The sequence below is a fragment of the Anomaloglossus baeobatrachus genome, chromosome 6 (genome assembly GCF_048569485.1).
Source record: "Anomaloglossus baeobatrachus isolate aAnoBae1 chromosome 6, aAnoBae1.hap1, whole genome shotgun sequence".
Taxonomy (NCBI): Eukaryota; Metazoa; Chordata; class Amphibia; order Anura; family Aromobatidae; genus Anomaloglossus; species Anomaloglossus baeobatrachus.
In genome coordinates this window covers 146,783,177-146,797,452 of record NC_134358.1, presented here as the reverse complement: position 1 = coordinate 146,797,452, position 14,276 = coordinate 146,783,177, and the positions used below count along the sequence as shown (strand labels likewise).

The 14,276-nt window shown below is 40.4% G+C and overlaps 1 protein-coding gene across 1 annotated transcript in view; it reads right to left on the bottom strand.

Annotated features, from left to right (window-relative positions):
- The window catches only part of PRKDC (protein kinase, DNA-activated, catalytic subunit), a 527,347-nt gene that overhangs the window by 101,660 nt on the left and 411,411 nt on the right, over window positions 1-14,276 (bottom strand). The window contains exons 60-65 of the mRNA XM_075353287.1: window positions 13,866-13,978; window positions 11,383-11,514; window positions 9,637-9,813; window positions 7,990-8,198; window positions 7,726-7,864; window positions 3,996-4,181 (exon numbers count right to left, since the gene is read on the bottom strand). Of these exons, the coding sequence (XP_075209402.1) occupies window positions 3,996-4,181; window positions 7,726-7,864; window positions 7,990-8,198; window positions 9,637-9,813; window positions 11,383-11,514; window positions 13,866-13,978 (956 nt within the window). The remainder of the gene's footprint in view (window positions 1-3,995; window positions 4,182-7,725; window positions 7,865-7,989; window positions 8,199-9,636; window positions 9,814-11,382; window positions 11,515-13,865; window positions 13,979-14,276) is intronic.

Here is a 14,276-nt window from a genome sequence, read left to right as displayed (position 1 = left end):
CTGAGTATATTGATTAACTGTTTTCTGAGAAAAGATACAAAAACATTATCTAGGTTTTAATCATTAAAACATCTGCACTTTTCTAAGTTTTCAATCCAGAGGGTGGCTCTATGCATGTCTCATAGCTGTCTCTGTATGTACACTTATACATAGTTAGTTGTCTGTCACAGATAGGACTGCCCATTGACAAAACCCCCCAGAAAGAACAGAGGTTTTAATGATTAATTACCCAGATATTTTTAATGCATCTTTTCTACCAAAGCTATATAAGGCTGTGGGCAGACGTTGCATTTTATTGCGTGTTTTTTTTTTAAATGTGGTTTTGAGTGCAGATTTGTACAAAACCTGAAGGGAATCCTGATGCCCGCAAAGTCAATGACAATCCTGAAGTGTCAAGCACACGTTGCTTATTTGTGACTGATAGATTTGCTGCAGAAAATAGTCTGCAGCATGTTAATTATTTCTGCATGTTTTTACTCATTGACCTCAAAGTCAAAAATTATATAAAATTGCTGGTGTGAAGATGATTGTGACTTTGCTGCATTTGTGCTCCAAAAAAGCATGGGTGGTAACTAAAGGTAAGTTAGAATAAGTAAGTAGATAGTAATAATGACAGACAGATCAAAAGATATACCGTATTTTTCGCTTTATAAGACGCACATTTGTTCCCCCAAATTTTGGGGGAAAGTAGGGGGTGTGTCTTATAATCCGAATATACGGATCACTACAGGGCCCAGGGGAGGTGGGGGCATCTCTGGAGTGCTGCTGGAGGCTGTTGAGGGCTGCAGGAGGAAGCGAGAGATCTCCTGCTCCAGCTCATATAATATGCACTGCCGCTGTCCATCACCGTGGTGCTGAAACCACACCGCAGTAATGGGCTGGGGCAGCGGCGCATATTATATCTGCCTGCGCCCCCCCTTTGATGGCACATGCCCCCCCCCCCGCCCCCCCTGTGTTAGATATGGCCTCCATGCTGCTGCCCATAGTAAAATAAAAAACTCTTTACTTATCGCTTCCAGCTCTGATCTCCCGGTCTCTCTGCTGCCTCTGTGATCAGGCACGCAGACATGATGTCACTCTGCTGTGCCGATCACATGACCGGCACCGAGAACCCAGAAGTGCAGGAGCTCAGAAGCACGGAGGGAGACACCGGGATTGCAGCGCTAGAGAAGGTAAGGAAAGAGTGTTTTATTTTACTATGGGCAGCAGCATTGGGGCCATATCCAACACAGGGGAGGTGTGCCATCCATAGGGGGCCATATCAAACACAGGGGAGGTGTGCCATCCATAGGGGGCCATATCAAACACAGGGGGAGGTGTGCCATCCATAGGGGGCCATATCAAAAACAGGGGGACGTGTGCCATCCATAGGGGGCCATATCAAACACAGGGGGATGTGACATCCATAGGGGGCCATGGGCCATCCATAGGAGACCTGTGCCAGCTGTAGGAGGCATGTGCCAGCAATAGGGAACGTGTGCCATCAATGGGGACATGTGGCATCACTGGGGGACGTGTGCCAGCATACGGGGGCTATATTCAATATAAGGGAGCTATATCCAGATTAAGGGGGCTAATTTTAGGATGGGGGCTATGAGGGACATATGCTCTATATGATTTGTTAGACGGACCCTGGCATTATAAGACTGACCCCATTTAACATAAAAAAAATAAATCTCTTTTCCTTCACCAAATTTGGGTGTGCGTCTTATAATCAGGTGCATCTTATAAAGCAAAAAATACAGCATATTTCTAATGTTCCCCCATTTTTTATAGTCAACAGAGGTAAGCAGATAGTGGTGAGCTGATATCAGGTTGAGAAGGTCCATGGTTATTGAGCATTTCACAGCCTAAAAATACCAACCTAAAGCTGCTCGGGAAACAGAGCATCACGAGATGCTCCAATGCTGGCGCTCCGTCACAGGTCTTGTGAGCACGATAGGGGGTGCGCAGCATGGGGGATGGAGCACGATGGGGGTGCACACCTCCCCCCAAAACACACACACACCGCCACACGCGCACCGCACAACACACCACACACACACACACTGGGAACACAGACAACGCCGCACACACAACACCCAACACACAAACACCGCGGCATACATAAATATACGCACATACCGCGCAACACTCACACTGCACAAAACATACCTCCCCCAAAAGACACACACTCCACACCCACACAAACCGCGCAACACACAGCACTGCACACACAGAACGCTGCAGACACACAGCGCTCCACAAACGCAACACACACAACACACATACAACACCGCTCTCACACCCCCCCCCCACCCAGACAACACCCAGAACATTTACAGCGCCCTACACAAACACTTGGCAACTACACACAACAACATCTATATTTATATCTATATATATATATATATATATATATATATATATATACACAAAATCATACATTAACTACACAATACGTAAATTCTAGAATACCCGATGCGTTAGAATCGGGCCACCTTCTAGTAATTAATAAGATTATATTTAATCCATACTAACACAACATTAAGAACAAGGAAAATCACCACTGTAGGAGACACAATCACAAGACAATTGCTAAGACCAAAATTTCTGAATATAACAGTAAACAATAATACTGCATAAAACTCAGGTATAAATAAATCAATTACCATTTTTTCCGGCATATAAGACGACTGGGCATATAAAACAACCCCCAAATTTAGAGATAAAAAAAAATGGGGTCTGTCTTATACGCCGGTGTTGTCTTACCTTGGGGGAGGGGGCAGTGGTGATGAAGCGGTGATTATGATGCCGAGAGCTTCATCTGCACACGCGCTGACTACGGGCGCCATGATTTGAAGCCAGAGCATCTGGGACATCCACTGCACAGCCACCGTAGCCATCCAGCCGCCCGCACGGAATAACAGCCAGCCACACAGAGAATGGCCGCCCGCACAGACAGCTACCAGCCACTTATAATCAAAAAATACGGTACGGTACTTAATTATACGCCCTATAAGAAGATATCTGGCATACAAGACGACCCCTGACTTCTGAGATTTTCAGGGGTTAAAAAGTTGTCTTATACGCCGGCAAATAATTCACCTCTTCCAGACTCACTAATTGCAGCTGGGAAAAATGAACAAATATCTGGTATCAAAAGCAGGGTAAATAAAAAATGAATATGAGAGCCTACCTATAAAGTGTAAAAAGGTGTAATCCAAATGGTCCCTATTTAAGTTAAATGGGATAAAGGGATCTCAATATATATATAATATAGATGATATTGATAGTGAATAACCTATTAGTAATAGAAAAGTAGATCCCACCATGATATCCTATTCATGCAACCAACCACAATTATATTGAACATAGAATAGCTTACAATGTCAGGGAAGGAATAATTGTTAATATATGCAGTCTTAGTGACAAATAGAGAGCCAAGTGGCTAAAAATTAGTATATCAACTTAAATCTGCATAATAAAATACCTGCGGTCACTGGTTTATGTTTATGCCTCCTGCGTCATCTGAGAGCAGCATGATATACTCAAAAGAGACCAGAAATCCAATGATCTATCACTTAGTTTACTGATTGCAAAGGTTCTGACACAATCAGTGTTTTTAGATTAAACCATGCAGTAGAGTAGAGGAAACTGACCCCACCCAAACCGAGCTTTCTATGTACTGTACTGTATCTATAGATAGCAGGGGGGTTGTCAGACTACCAAGCTCAAGGAAATGCAGCAATGATAATCTTCTGGAGAAAAACAAACATTGTAAGTAAACAACAGGCATCACTGAAATTTGTGTTTTACCCCCTACAGCATGCGGTTTTTAGATTGCATAGCATATACCCGCTGACAGATTGCCTATATATTCCTGTATTCCACTAGAGTTATACAATGCAAGAAAATTTTTTTTTTTTCGGTTGATTACAGTGCGTTATTTCCTTCATTTATAGGCTATAACATAAGTGTAAATACATTCCTGTCACATAGAAAAAGCAAAGTACCTCATAGAATGGGTCACTCCACATCTTCTTGAGGTCTGGTGGCTTTTGACTGTCAATGTTCACAGTCGAGCAATACTGCAGTGGTTCCCATTCAGTTAGATGATTGTAACAGTCCATGGAGGCAATCTCCCAAAAGTCCTTCTCTGCATCAGAAGGTTCCCCATCATCAAATGTCTCCTGCAGAGCCTAGCACGAGAAAGACATCGGGTGTAACCCACTTTTTACATTGCATCAGTAAACTATACATTAAAAATCTGCAGTCACAAAAACTACTTACACAAAAGTTTGCCTTACTTTTTTTTTGTAGCATTTCAAAACATATCCTGTCAGTGAAATTCTGGGGGCAAACTCGAACCAATGTTAGATTCCTGGGTGCCAAGATAACCCATCAGCACTTTGCAAACATGTCACAATGGGTCAATGGCCTAATAGAAAGAGCCTCCTTTTGTCATACACATTATATGCCGTAATCACTATTGACCGTTGTTTTTAAGGGATTACTCTGCCAAAATTAGGGTACCTTCACACTTAGCGATGCAGCAGCAATCCGACCAGCGATCTGACCTGGTCAGGATCGCTGCTGCATCGCTACATGGTCGCTGGTGAGCTGTCAAACAGGCAGATCTCACCAGCGACCAGTGAACAGCCCCCAGCCAGCAGCGACGTGCAAGCGACGCTGCGCTTGCACGGAGCCGCCGTCTGGAAGCTGCGGAGACTGGTAACTAAGGTAAACATCGGGTATGGTTACCCGATGTTTACATTAGTTACCAGTGTGAGCAGGGAGCAGGGAGCCGCGCACACTGAGCGCTGGCTCCTTGCTCTCCTAGCTACAGTACACATCGGGTTAATTAACCCGATGTGTAATGCAGCTACATGTGCAGAGAGCAGGGAGCCGCGCACACTGCTTAGCGCTGGCTCCTTGCTCTCCTAGCTGCTGTACACATCGGGTTAATTAACCCGATGTGTACAGCAGCTACATGTGCAGAGAGCCGGAGCCGGCAGAACAGGCAGCGTGAGAGCTGCAGAGGCTGGTAACTAAGGTAAATATCGGGTAACCACCTTGGTTACCCGATGTTTATCTTGGATACAGCTTACCTCAGCTGTCAGACGCCGGCTCCTGCTCCCTGCTCGCTTCATTTGTCGCTCTCTTGCTGTCACACACAGCGATCTGTGTGTCACAGCAGGAGAGCGGCTTTGAAGAAAACGAACCAGGGCTGTGTGTAACGAGCAGCGATCTCGCAGCAGGGGCCAGATCGCTGCTCATTGTCACACACAGCGAGATCGCTAATGAGGTCACTGCTGCGTCACAAAAAGCGTGACTCAGCAGCGATCTCGGCAGCGAGCTCGCTGTGTGTGAAGCACCCCTTAGAGGTAACTGCAGTGCTGAAATTTACACCTACAGCTTCACTGAGAAATTACAGCTGGACTTCAGTCTTGATCTTGTGAGGACAATGGGAATTACACACGAGATCATTATGATGGATATTATAGGTCAAGGTAAAGGAAATAGTGCCTACACATAATGCGTCAATCTGACCGGAGTCATTAAGGGATTAAAAAAGTGATTTTCTTATTTGTATCTCATAGAATAAATAGATTATTTTAATTAAAAAAAATATATATACAACAGGACTTCCTTTTTGAAGTGTTAGAAAATTACCGTTTATGAGTAAAGTTCACAATTTTGTTTACTTCAATGTTAGCAATTTTCCTTTTTTTTAATCTTCAATGGAGAAAGAATGAGGACCCCCCAATAGCTATATCCTTCAATAAAAGAGTGAGGTGTAAAATTCACCATTTTTATTAAAAGAAGCCAAGATTGTTGCCCTCAATCTCACACAGAAGCTCAATAAAGCAAGAAAAGAACAGTTACAATCCCCACATACGGCACAATTAACAGGCAACAGGTACGGACTACTGAACACCCACACACACGTGGGAACAAAAGTAGCTGTCTGGTAGAACAGAATTCGTGTAGAAACTAAATAATTTTGGGTAGTCGACCATCCAAGAGAGAAATCGAGTGAAAAACAAAAGGGAGAGACAAACAGAGAGGCCTAACCAATGTTTTGTCATTGGCTTTCTCAAGAGCATGATCAACTTAAAGATGGCCATATAACTTTAACGTCTTCCGACCATTCAATTATCCGTAATTTATTATTTTTTTGCTCCTCTTCTTCCAAGAGCAACTTTATTTTTCTGTAGAAATAACCAAATGAGGGCTTAAAGGGGTATGCCCATCTCCAAGATCCTATCCCAATATGTAGTAGATGTAGTAATAATAATAATAATAATAATAATAATAATATTAGAAAATACCTCCAGTTAGAAATGTAGTATAGCCCTCCTAATTCACCATTTTGCTTACCTCATGTTCAGGGCATTGCAGGACCTTAGCTATCCATGGTGATGACTACGCATACAGTCACAGTTATTTGCTAGTGATCATAACCATGGTTACCTAAGGTGCAGTGCCCCGCACATGAAATAAGCGACAAAGCTAATCAGAAGAGCCATGCTACATTTCTAATTGGAGGTATTTGCTAATAATAATAATAATAATAATAATAATAATAATAATAATAATAATAATAATAATAATAATAATATTACACCTAGTACATATTGGGATAGGATCTTGGAGATGGGAATACCCTTTTAAATTTAGCAGGCTGAGTAGCAGTTTTGAAAGACATTATCCATTTTACCATTCAGCATACTGGGAAACGTAAAAAAAAAAAAATATCCAAGTGCAGTGAAACTATGAAACCTGTCTCTACCCCCCATCCTACAATATTTCACAATTGTTTTTGTTGGTTTGGTTTTTACAGCAGCCATTGTGATATAAAGATTTCTTGGCAACATGATTCTATTGGTCAGTACAACTTGTATGTTTTTGTTTGTTTTGTTGTTTTTTTTTTTTTTTTTTTTTTTAAATAGTGAAAAAACATTTGCAATTTTCAGCAAAAAACAAGCCCTCACATGGCTATATTGGCAAACAAAAAAAAAAGTATGACTCTTGCAATAAGAGGGAGGGGGAAGAAAGTTCAAAAAAATGAAAAATTGCGGTCGGGAAGAGGGTTAAAAAAAAATAAAAATAAATAAAATACTGGTCTGTATACCAAGTTGACAATACTGAATGTCAATGAACAATTATCTTATTTTTTCTCTATTAGGCTGCTTTCACACATCCGGTTTGAGCTGTGCGGCTCAATCCGGCTGTGAAGCCTATGCAACGGATGCGGTGAAAACACCGCATCCTTTGCATAAGTTTTTTACATGCGGCCGGTCCGGTTTTTGCCGCTTGCGGCATGCTACTGAGCATGCGCAGTGGCAAAAACCGCATGCGGCGGCCGGATGCGGTTTTTGCCGCATCGCGCCGCATCCGGCATCCATAGGGATGCATTGGGAAAAGCCCCGCATCGGCCGGATGCGGCGCGATGCGGTTTTTTTTTGCCGGAGCAAAAAACGTGCCAGGGAACGTTCCATCCGGCCGCCGCATCGGCTAAATCTGCCGCATGCGGCAAAAACCGGACCGAACGCAAGCCCATGCGGCACAATGTGGCACTACTTAAAGTCTATGCAGGAAAAACGCAACCGGCAGCAAAAAAAAACGGTTGCGGTTTTCCTGCAAAGTGCCGGATTGTGCCGCAATGCAAAAGCCGGATGTGTGAAAGCAGCCTTACTGCACATAACTGGCTTCCTGATAACTCATGGCCTATGCTCATACCTTATCATAAAGCTTAGCAGCTTCTCCATAGTCAGATCTTGCTTCTGCATCTAAAGCGAACTGCGTAATACTTTTCGTTCCAATCTTATTACTGAAAATGCCTCGAAGGACGTCATAGTCACCAATAGAGCGATACAACCTTAAAGAACGAAGATCTGTGATTAAGCTCAGAGGATAAACATCATAAACACAACTGCTGTAGGTCGTAACTGATGTTTGTAACCAGTCTGTCACTGGAAGAAAACTGACATGCAGAGCACTCACCGAGCAAGCTGTATCCATCTCTGAACATCTGGAGGAACATTTGCCCTTCCACGCTTCTTCTTTGATGGAGGCTCCTCTGGTGGTGAAATGACCTGTAATGCCTTCTCAAGCAGTAGTATACCGATTGACTGTTGCAAACTTTCTATGCTGCTTGTGCTTACACTTGCTGGGTTTAGATGAAGCAGCTCAACATGTTGGTAACACATATCCTAAATAAAAATATATTTTTTTTTCAATATTTCTTAACTGCAACACCCTACTCAAAAAATAAAATAAAGAAAGGAGGCAATGTAAAGGCTATTAATACACTTGACATGAAAAGTTCTCTCTATATATGATGATGGTTACTAGGGAATAAAAAAATTAGCTCTCGCATGTTGATCCTCAATTTTTTCCCTGAACTGCCTTAGGCTAAAATCACAAAACTAAACAAAACCTAAAAGAGAAACAAAATGAGCAAATAACCCATAGTAAGTACATAGTAATAGTACATATAAAATAACATGGAGTACTAAGTAAAAGCCATCACAATGAGAAAAAGTGTACCTTAATCGGACGGTTCAAACCTCTGGCATTAAAACCTCACCTTGTGTCACCTAACCTCAATGTACATGGAGCACCGTAGGACCGGCCTGACTAGTTAAGACACCGGCCCATGTTAAATGCCTAGCTCAAAATGGGGGCCAAAGCCCCCGTATTTAGGAAGTGCAAGAAACTAAAGCAAAACCAAATAAATGAGCCGGAGCATAAGTTGGTAAACAAGTAGCAAATAGAAGCAAGTTCACACTGTAGCCATTTAAGAAACAAAACCTATGATAGAAAAACAAAATGAGCATATACCCTGCAGTAAGTAATTAGTAAATATAAATAACATAGGGTGCTTGAGTAAACACTATTTTTGATCAAAGAAAGCGTAAAAGCCATCCCACCGCAACAAAGAATTGCAATGTACCCATAAAAGTGAATGTTATATGGTGGCTCCGTTTGAACTGATTTTTTTGTGTATCAATAAACATGAACTGGGCAGTCTCATCCGACACACAGAAGAAACTAGCAAATTTTCGAATATTTTCGCATGCCATTTTGATCCATGAAAGAAAAAATTTGCTCATCTGCACTGCTCTATTGACTAATTTTTGCCAGAGTGTTCTATATGTCGAGTTTGTTTTTTTTATGAAGATAAGTCAGCACTGGGGAAAAAATATGCTTGAGTGAATTTGGCCATACAGTAACCCAGTGCCCCTCTTATCATCCAGAGGACATGTGCTGTCACAACCTTTTTCCTCTTAGTAAAGGAGTTGGAAGATAAGCAATTGCACATCCACTTACCCCGCAGCCCAATTAACGACTGTGGCTTCGATTTTCATTTTCAATGAGATCTTGATAATTATTGTTGATGTTTTCAATGCAGATGAAAATATGTGCCTGTAGCAGACTTACGAACCTCTTATTTTAAGAGGTGCTGTGTGTCTAATTTGGTCAAACTATTTGTAAGAAACAAATTAAATTTGATTACATCTTGTTACAAAATATTATGAAGGCTCCTATGAGCTTCACATAATGGGTGGCATTCCTATAATGTGTGATTTCAGAAAACACCTTGGTATGGGGTATATCACAACCATACTAATACATTTATGCACGTACCTGTACACAGCCAACGAATGGAGGGAAATAGTACATTGTGCTGTTCAAATAACAATTGAATTTATCAACCAGTTTAGCAGCAATGCTGTTTTTTTCAATAGGGCTGGTTCTTTCCATTTCTTCCAGAATGCCAGAAAATAATGCACTAAATAGCTGTTTTGCCAGAGCTGGGTCTTTCTGATGTACAAAAATAAGAATAGAGTCACTTTTTTTCTCAGAACATGGACACTTTTTTTTTGTTCGTTAAAGAAGCACTCCTATCTATATTTTTTTGTTATTAAATTAGGTAATCTAAATGTTGTAAAATAATTAAAAAAATTATAGACAAAATTTCTTTCACTTATTACTCCATCAGAGGTCATTTTGGTGACCTCAGCTTGGACAGGCTCTAAAGATATCCTGTTATTCAGTCACGAGAAGTCGTTTTTCTACACAACAAGGGCTGGCTTGATGATAATGCTACGGTGAGCCACCAGTATATCCAAAACCTACTACCATGTCCTGCAGCATCTCCTGACTTGTCTCCAATCGAGCACATCTGGGGACGTGATTCGATTGCAATAGGAGCCAAAAGTGGATCCTCATAATTTGGTGCCCAAGTGCATTCAGGGAGGCAGAACAAACCTTAGACAATCACTAGTAAACTCTGATAGCAGTCAAGGCAAGTAACTATTTCTGCACATACTTGATCAAATGGAGACATTTTAAAAATATTGATTCAATTCTTTTCATTATTTGTATATCATGTCTGTCCATCCTTTCATTTCTATAATTGCAGAACTTTTACTTCTTAGTGTTGCAATTTCAAAGTTTAGGAGAATAAAAACAGTCCATGTACTATAGCTTAATTATTGTCCAAACAGGATTAAGTAAAATAAGAAACTTGGTCTAGATTATTAATTGGAACCAAGACCAAATTAAGAAGTTTCCACCAGTTTTCTGGAGTAAAACTGCTTGAAATTTCACAACATTTTTGTGAAATTCTTGGTTGTGCAAATGTTTTCTGACTTCTGCCATTTTTACGTCTGTCCCAGCTATCTCCACCACTGTTTTGACAAGTGTCTGAGTTTCACTGTAAGGTGCGTGATTGAGTATGCCCGATAAATTCATTAATAATTTACCCAACAAAAGTAGAGTAAATTACAAAAGAAATGTACTTTAGTCCCTGACTGGATCACACCACAGCTCAAAGATGTGACAAATTCATTAAATTGAATCTGACACATGCTTCCCGATCCTTCTTCTGGGGGAGGCAAAAGATGGCACATCTGCAGAAACGCACGTCGGGGAAGTGGCACTGCATCACAGCACAGGTATTGTTTTATGAGCAATTTGTTGAAATTATATATACACTTCATGTTTTGGCATATAGTAGTTTATTGCCTATACTCTCTCTCCACTGGACATATGTGCTTTTGTAAGAACAAATATTACGAATATAAACTGCAATATACCAACTGTATATACTATTGTTTTATACTAAGCAGTTTACCATATTACTTCAGCTACCTTATTTGCTGTCCTGCAGTGTCACCGATTGGCCTATCCGCTGTATTTTATCGTCGCTCCATTTATATTTTGGTTATTTATTTTCAATAAAAAAAACTTTACCTATTTTTCTACATTAGTTAATTGTTGCACTTTATCCGTTCCTATGTGCTCATTATGTAATTTTGCACAGAATTTAGTTTGGTGAGAAAAACACTATAGAGTAGCGTGCTTAATAGACAAAGACACATAACATACCTGAGCAAGTGCTTGCAATGGAGCGATAAGTGAGCTGTATGCAATCTGAATATCAGGCAAATCTCCGTGTCGATAACTTCTATAAAGAACGACTTGAGCATCTTGCTTCATCTTTTGCTCAACTTTAATTTCCTTAAAAACAGAAGCATTATTTATCACTATTGAACATTGAAAATGTATATATATGAAGTGATTTCAATATCTAAATTACACATTTTATTTGCATCTCCTGCCTAAAAATATAATACTGCTAGTATTTAAAAACGGAAGAATAAAGATGACTAATCAGTCTACTGAAAACGGTATAAAAAGTTGATAATACAGTAAATATGAATCAATAACTGACCTTTTCTATTTTCTTGTTTCTCATACTATTGGGGAACACCAGACCGTTATAGCTGGCTACCATTAGGAAGGGGACATTAAGTAGTCAAGTGTTTACTCTCTCCACTAGTTATACCCCTCCTGCAAACACTGAGCTAATTAGTTTGTAGTAAGCAGTACGACTAGCAGAAAACATGCATTAATAGAACCATAAAGAACAAGAAACAAGGAAACGCTCTCAAAGAACGAGCACAATTGTAGGAGAGATGCACCAACGGTTGTGTATCCCCCAATGGACGGTGTTTGAAAAGGCTTATATAGGCAAGAACAATAGGCCAATTTTTCCATCAATGCCATTGGGAGAGACTGAACCATAGGATGTTCCAAATCAAGAGGGGCAATAACGGAGAAGGTAGTTTGATAATTGAACTGCTGATGCAAATGTATGTACCTTGTAAAATTTAGCAAAGATGTGAAATGATGATCAATTGGTCACTTTATACACTTGTAGTGCATTGACCATGTGATGAAACGCACATGATGTCCCCATTGCTTGGGCAGAACGTGTTATCACATGGAAGGGTGTTACTTTGTCCTTTAACACTAGAACTACTGAGGTAGTCATTTTGACTACTTTGCACCATGTATTTCTATATAGGTGTCACGAGTCCAGTAGTTCTAGTGTTAAGTGGCATGGATTATATATTGTCAATTGATTCAGCAGACCATGGTGGTCTTGGATCCTGCCAGGTCTGAAAGTATAACAAGGGAGTCTCAACACTTGAAAGACAGACCTCTGCGTGAACCGCATCCAAAGTATGGATGGCCTTCATCCTGGGGTGAGAGAGAAAGAGACAAAATAAAAGCAGCATAATGTTTTTATTTAGATGGGATGCCAAAACCACTTATGGCAAGAATGAAGGGACTCTCCTAAGGATTACTTGTCTTAATGGAAAACAAGACAAGGCTGCCAATTTTGAAACTTGATCTATGGTCGTTAAGGCTAGGAGGACCAGGACGTTCACTGGCAGAGCTTTTGGATCCTGCAACCTGGATACAAACCACAGTAACTTGTGGTTAAGTCTGGAGGCCACCACTCAACCTCAAAATTCAAGGGCCCACCCACCTGAAGCTGAGTTCCAACACTTTGGGGTGTACAGATCATTCTCCTGCTTCAAAAGAGAGAGCTGAAGAGTGAGAAAAGAACCTGTGAGTGAGATCTGTTAAATCCTCAGGTGAAGTGTCCCACAGAATGGCGTCCTGTAGCTGTATGGTCCATATGGGTGTGGTCTTACTAATGAAGCATGGGCCTGAAAGGAGACTTAGGCAACCAATTCATTTTTATGATCTTGCAGATTCTGGAAGGAGGTTGCATTTGCCACATGTAAGGTTGTGTGTTTCACCAGAAAGGAAACTGACAGTCCAAAACAGTTGAGAGAAAGGTCATCTTTCCAGTGCATCTTCCAGCAAGGGATAAGGACAATTAAAATGTTTCAGTTTGGATAAACATCTGTGAAAATAGTTCTATTCCTTGGAAATGAATGATCGATCAGTCTTGGAGGAAAAAGCAGCAGATTTATCTGATTAAATATATTACAAGGTTTCCGATTTTCACGTATACTATTATTTTATGATAAAAAAAAAACTAAAACAATGGTTACTCTAAGATTTATGAATTAAAAAAGGTAGATAGATACTTACCTGGAGAGAATATTATCCTAGACACCTCTGAGGTTGCTTTTTCTTGTCCGGCAAGGTTACCACTTTAATGGAGAGACAGAGCTACTACGAAATCTAAGCGTTGGGTGACAAAATGGCTGTTGGGCTACAGCTTCTCTGCTGTGCCTTCTTTTCTTCAGAAGAGAGAGCTGGTAGTAGTGTGGATAAGGCCTAGCCAGTCTACCCTCCTCATGTGGAGTAACATGGTGATTATTCAACACTTCATTCCCAATATCAAACTGATTATTAGCTCAGTGCCTGCAGGAAGGGAATAACTAGTGGAAAGACCAAACACCCTTAGTCCTATGAGCCTTAACGGCATGGATGAGCAGTGTCAATGTATATAAATTAAGTAATAATGAAAAAAAATCATAAAATGAGAAAAAAAAATTGAGTTTAGAAGCACTAGATTAATACATTAAAAAAATAAAGTAACTAACCTTTTCTCGTTTCTGTTCAGCTACTCCTTTTCTCGCATAGATGATGCTGAGCTTCTCTTGATCTTTTAAGAAACGCCTGCGCAATCTTAAAATGTCTGACCTTTCTTCAATGCCTGGGTCATAATGTATAAAATTATATTAAGAGTTCCTTAATAGGGTATGGGAAAAATTACTAATGTAAGCGTTATGATTTAAAACCAAACATGCTGAAAAATACAAGGAGATGCTAATCACATCTGCTCACGGTTGAGAAACAAGGACAGATGTAAATACTTGTATGTTTAGATTTGGGGAATATCAAACGCATTCACAGAGGACTATTCAATGCTGTTGAAATATAGGTTGTCCTAAATGCTTGCATTCCCCAAGAAATAACAATGAGTTCTAAGAAAAAAAAAATTAAGTTTACTA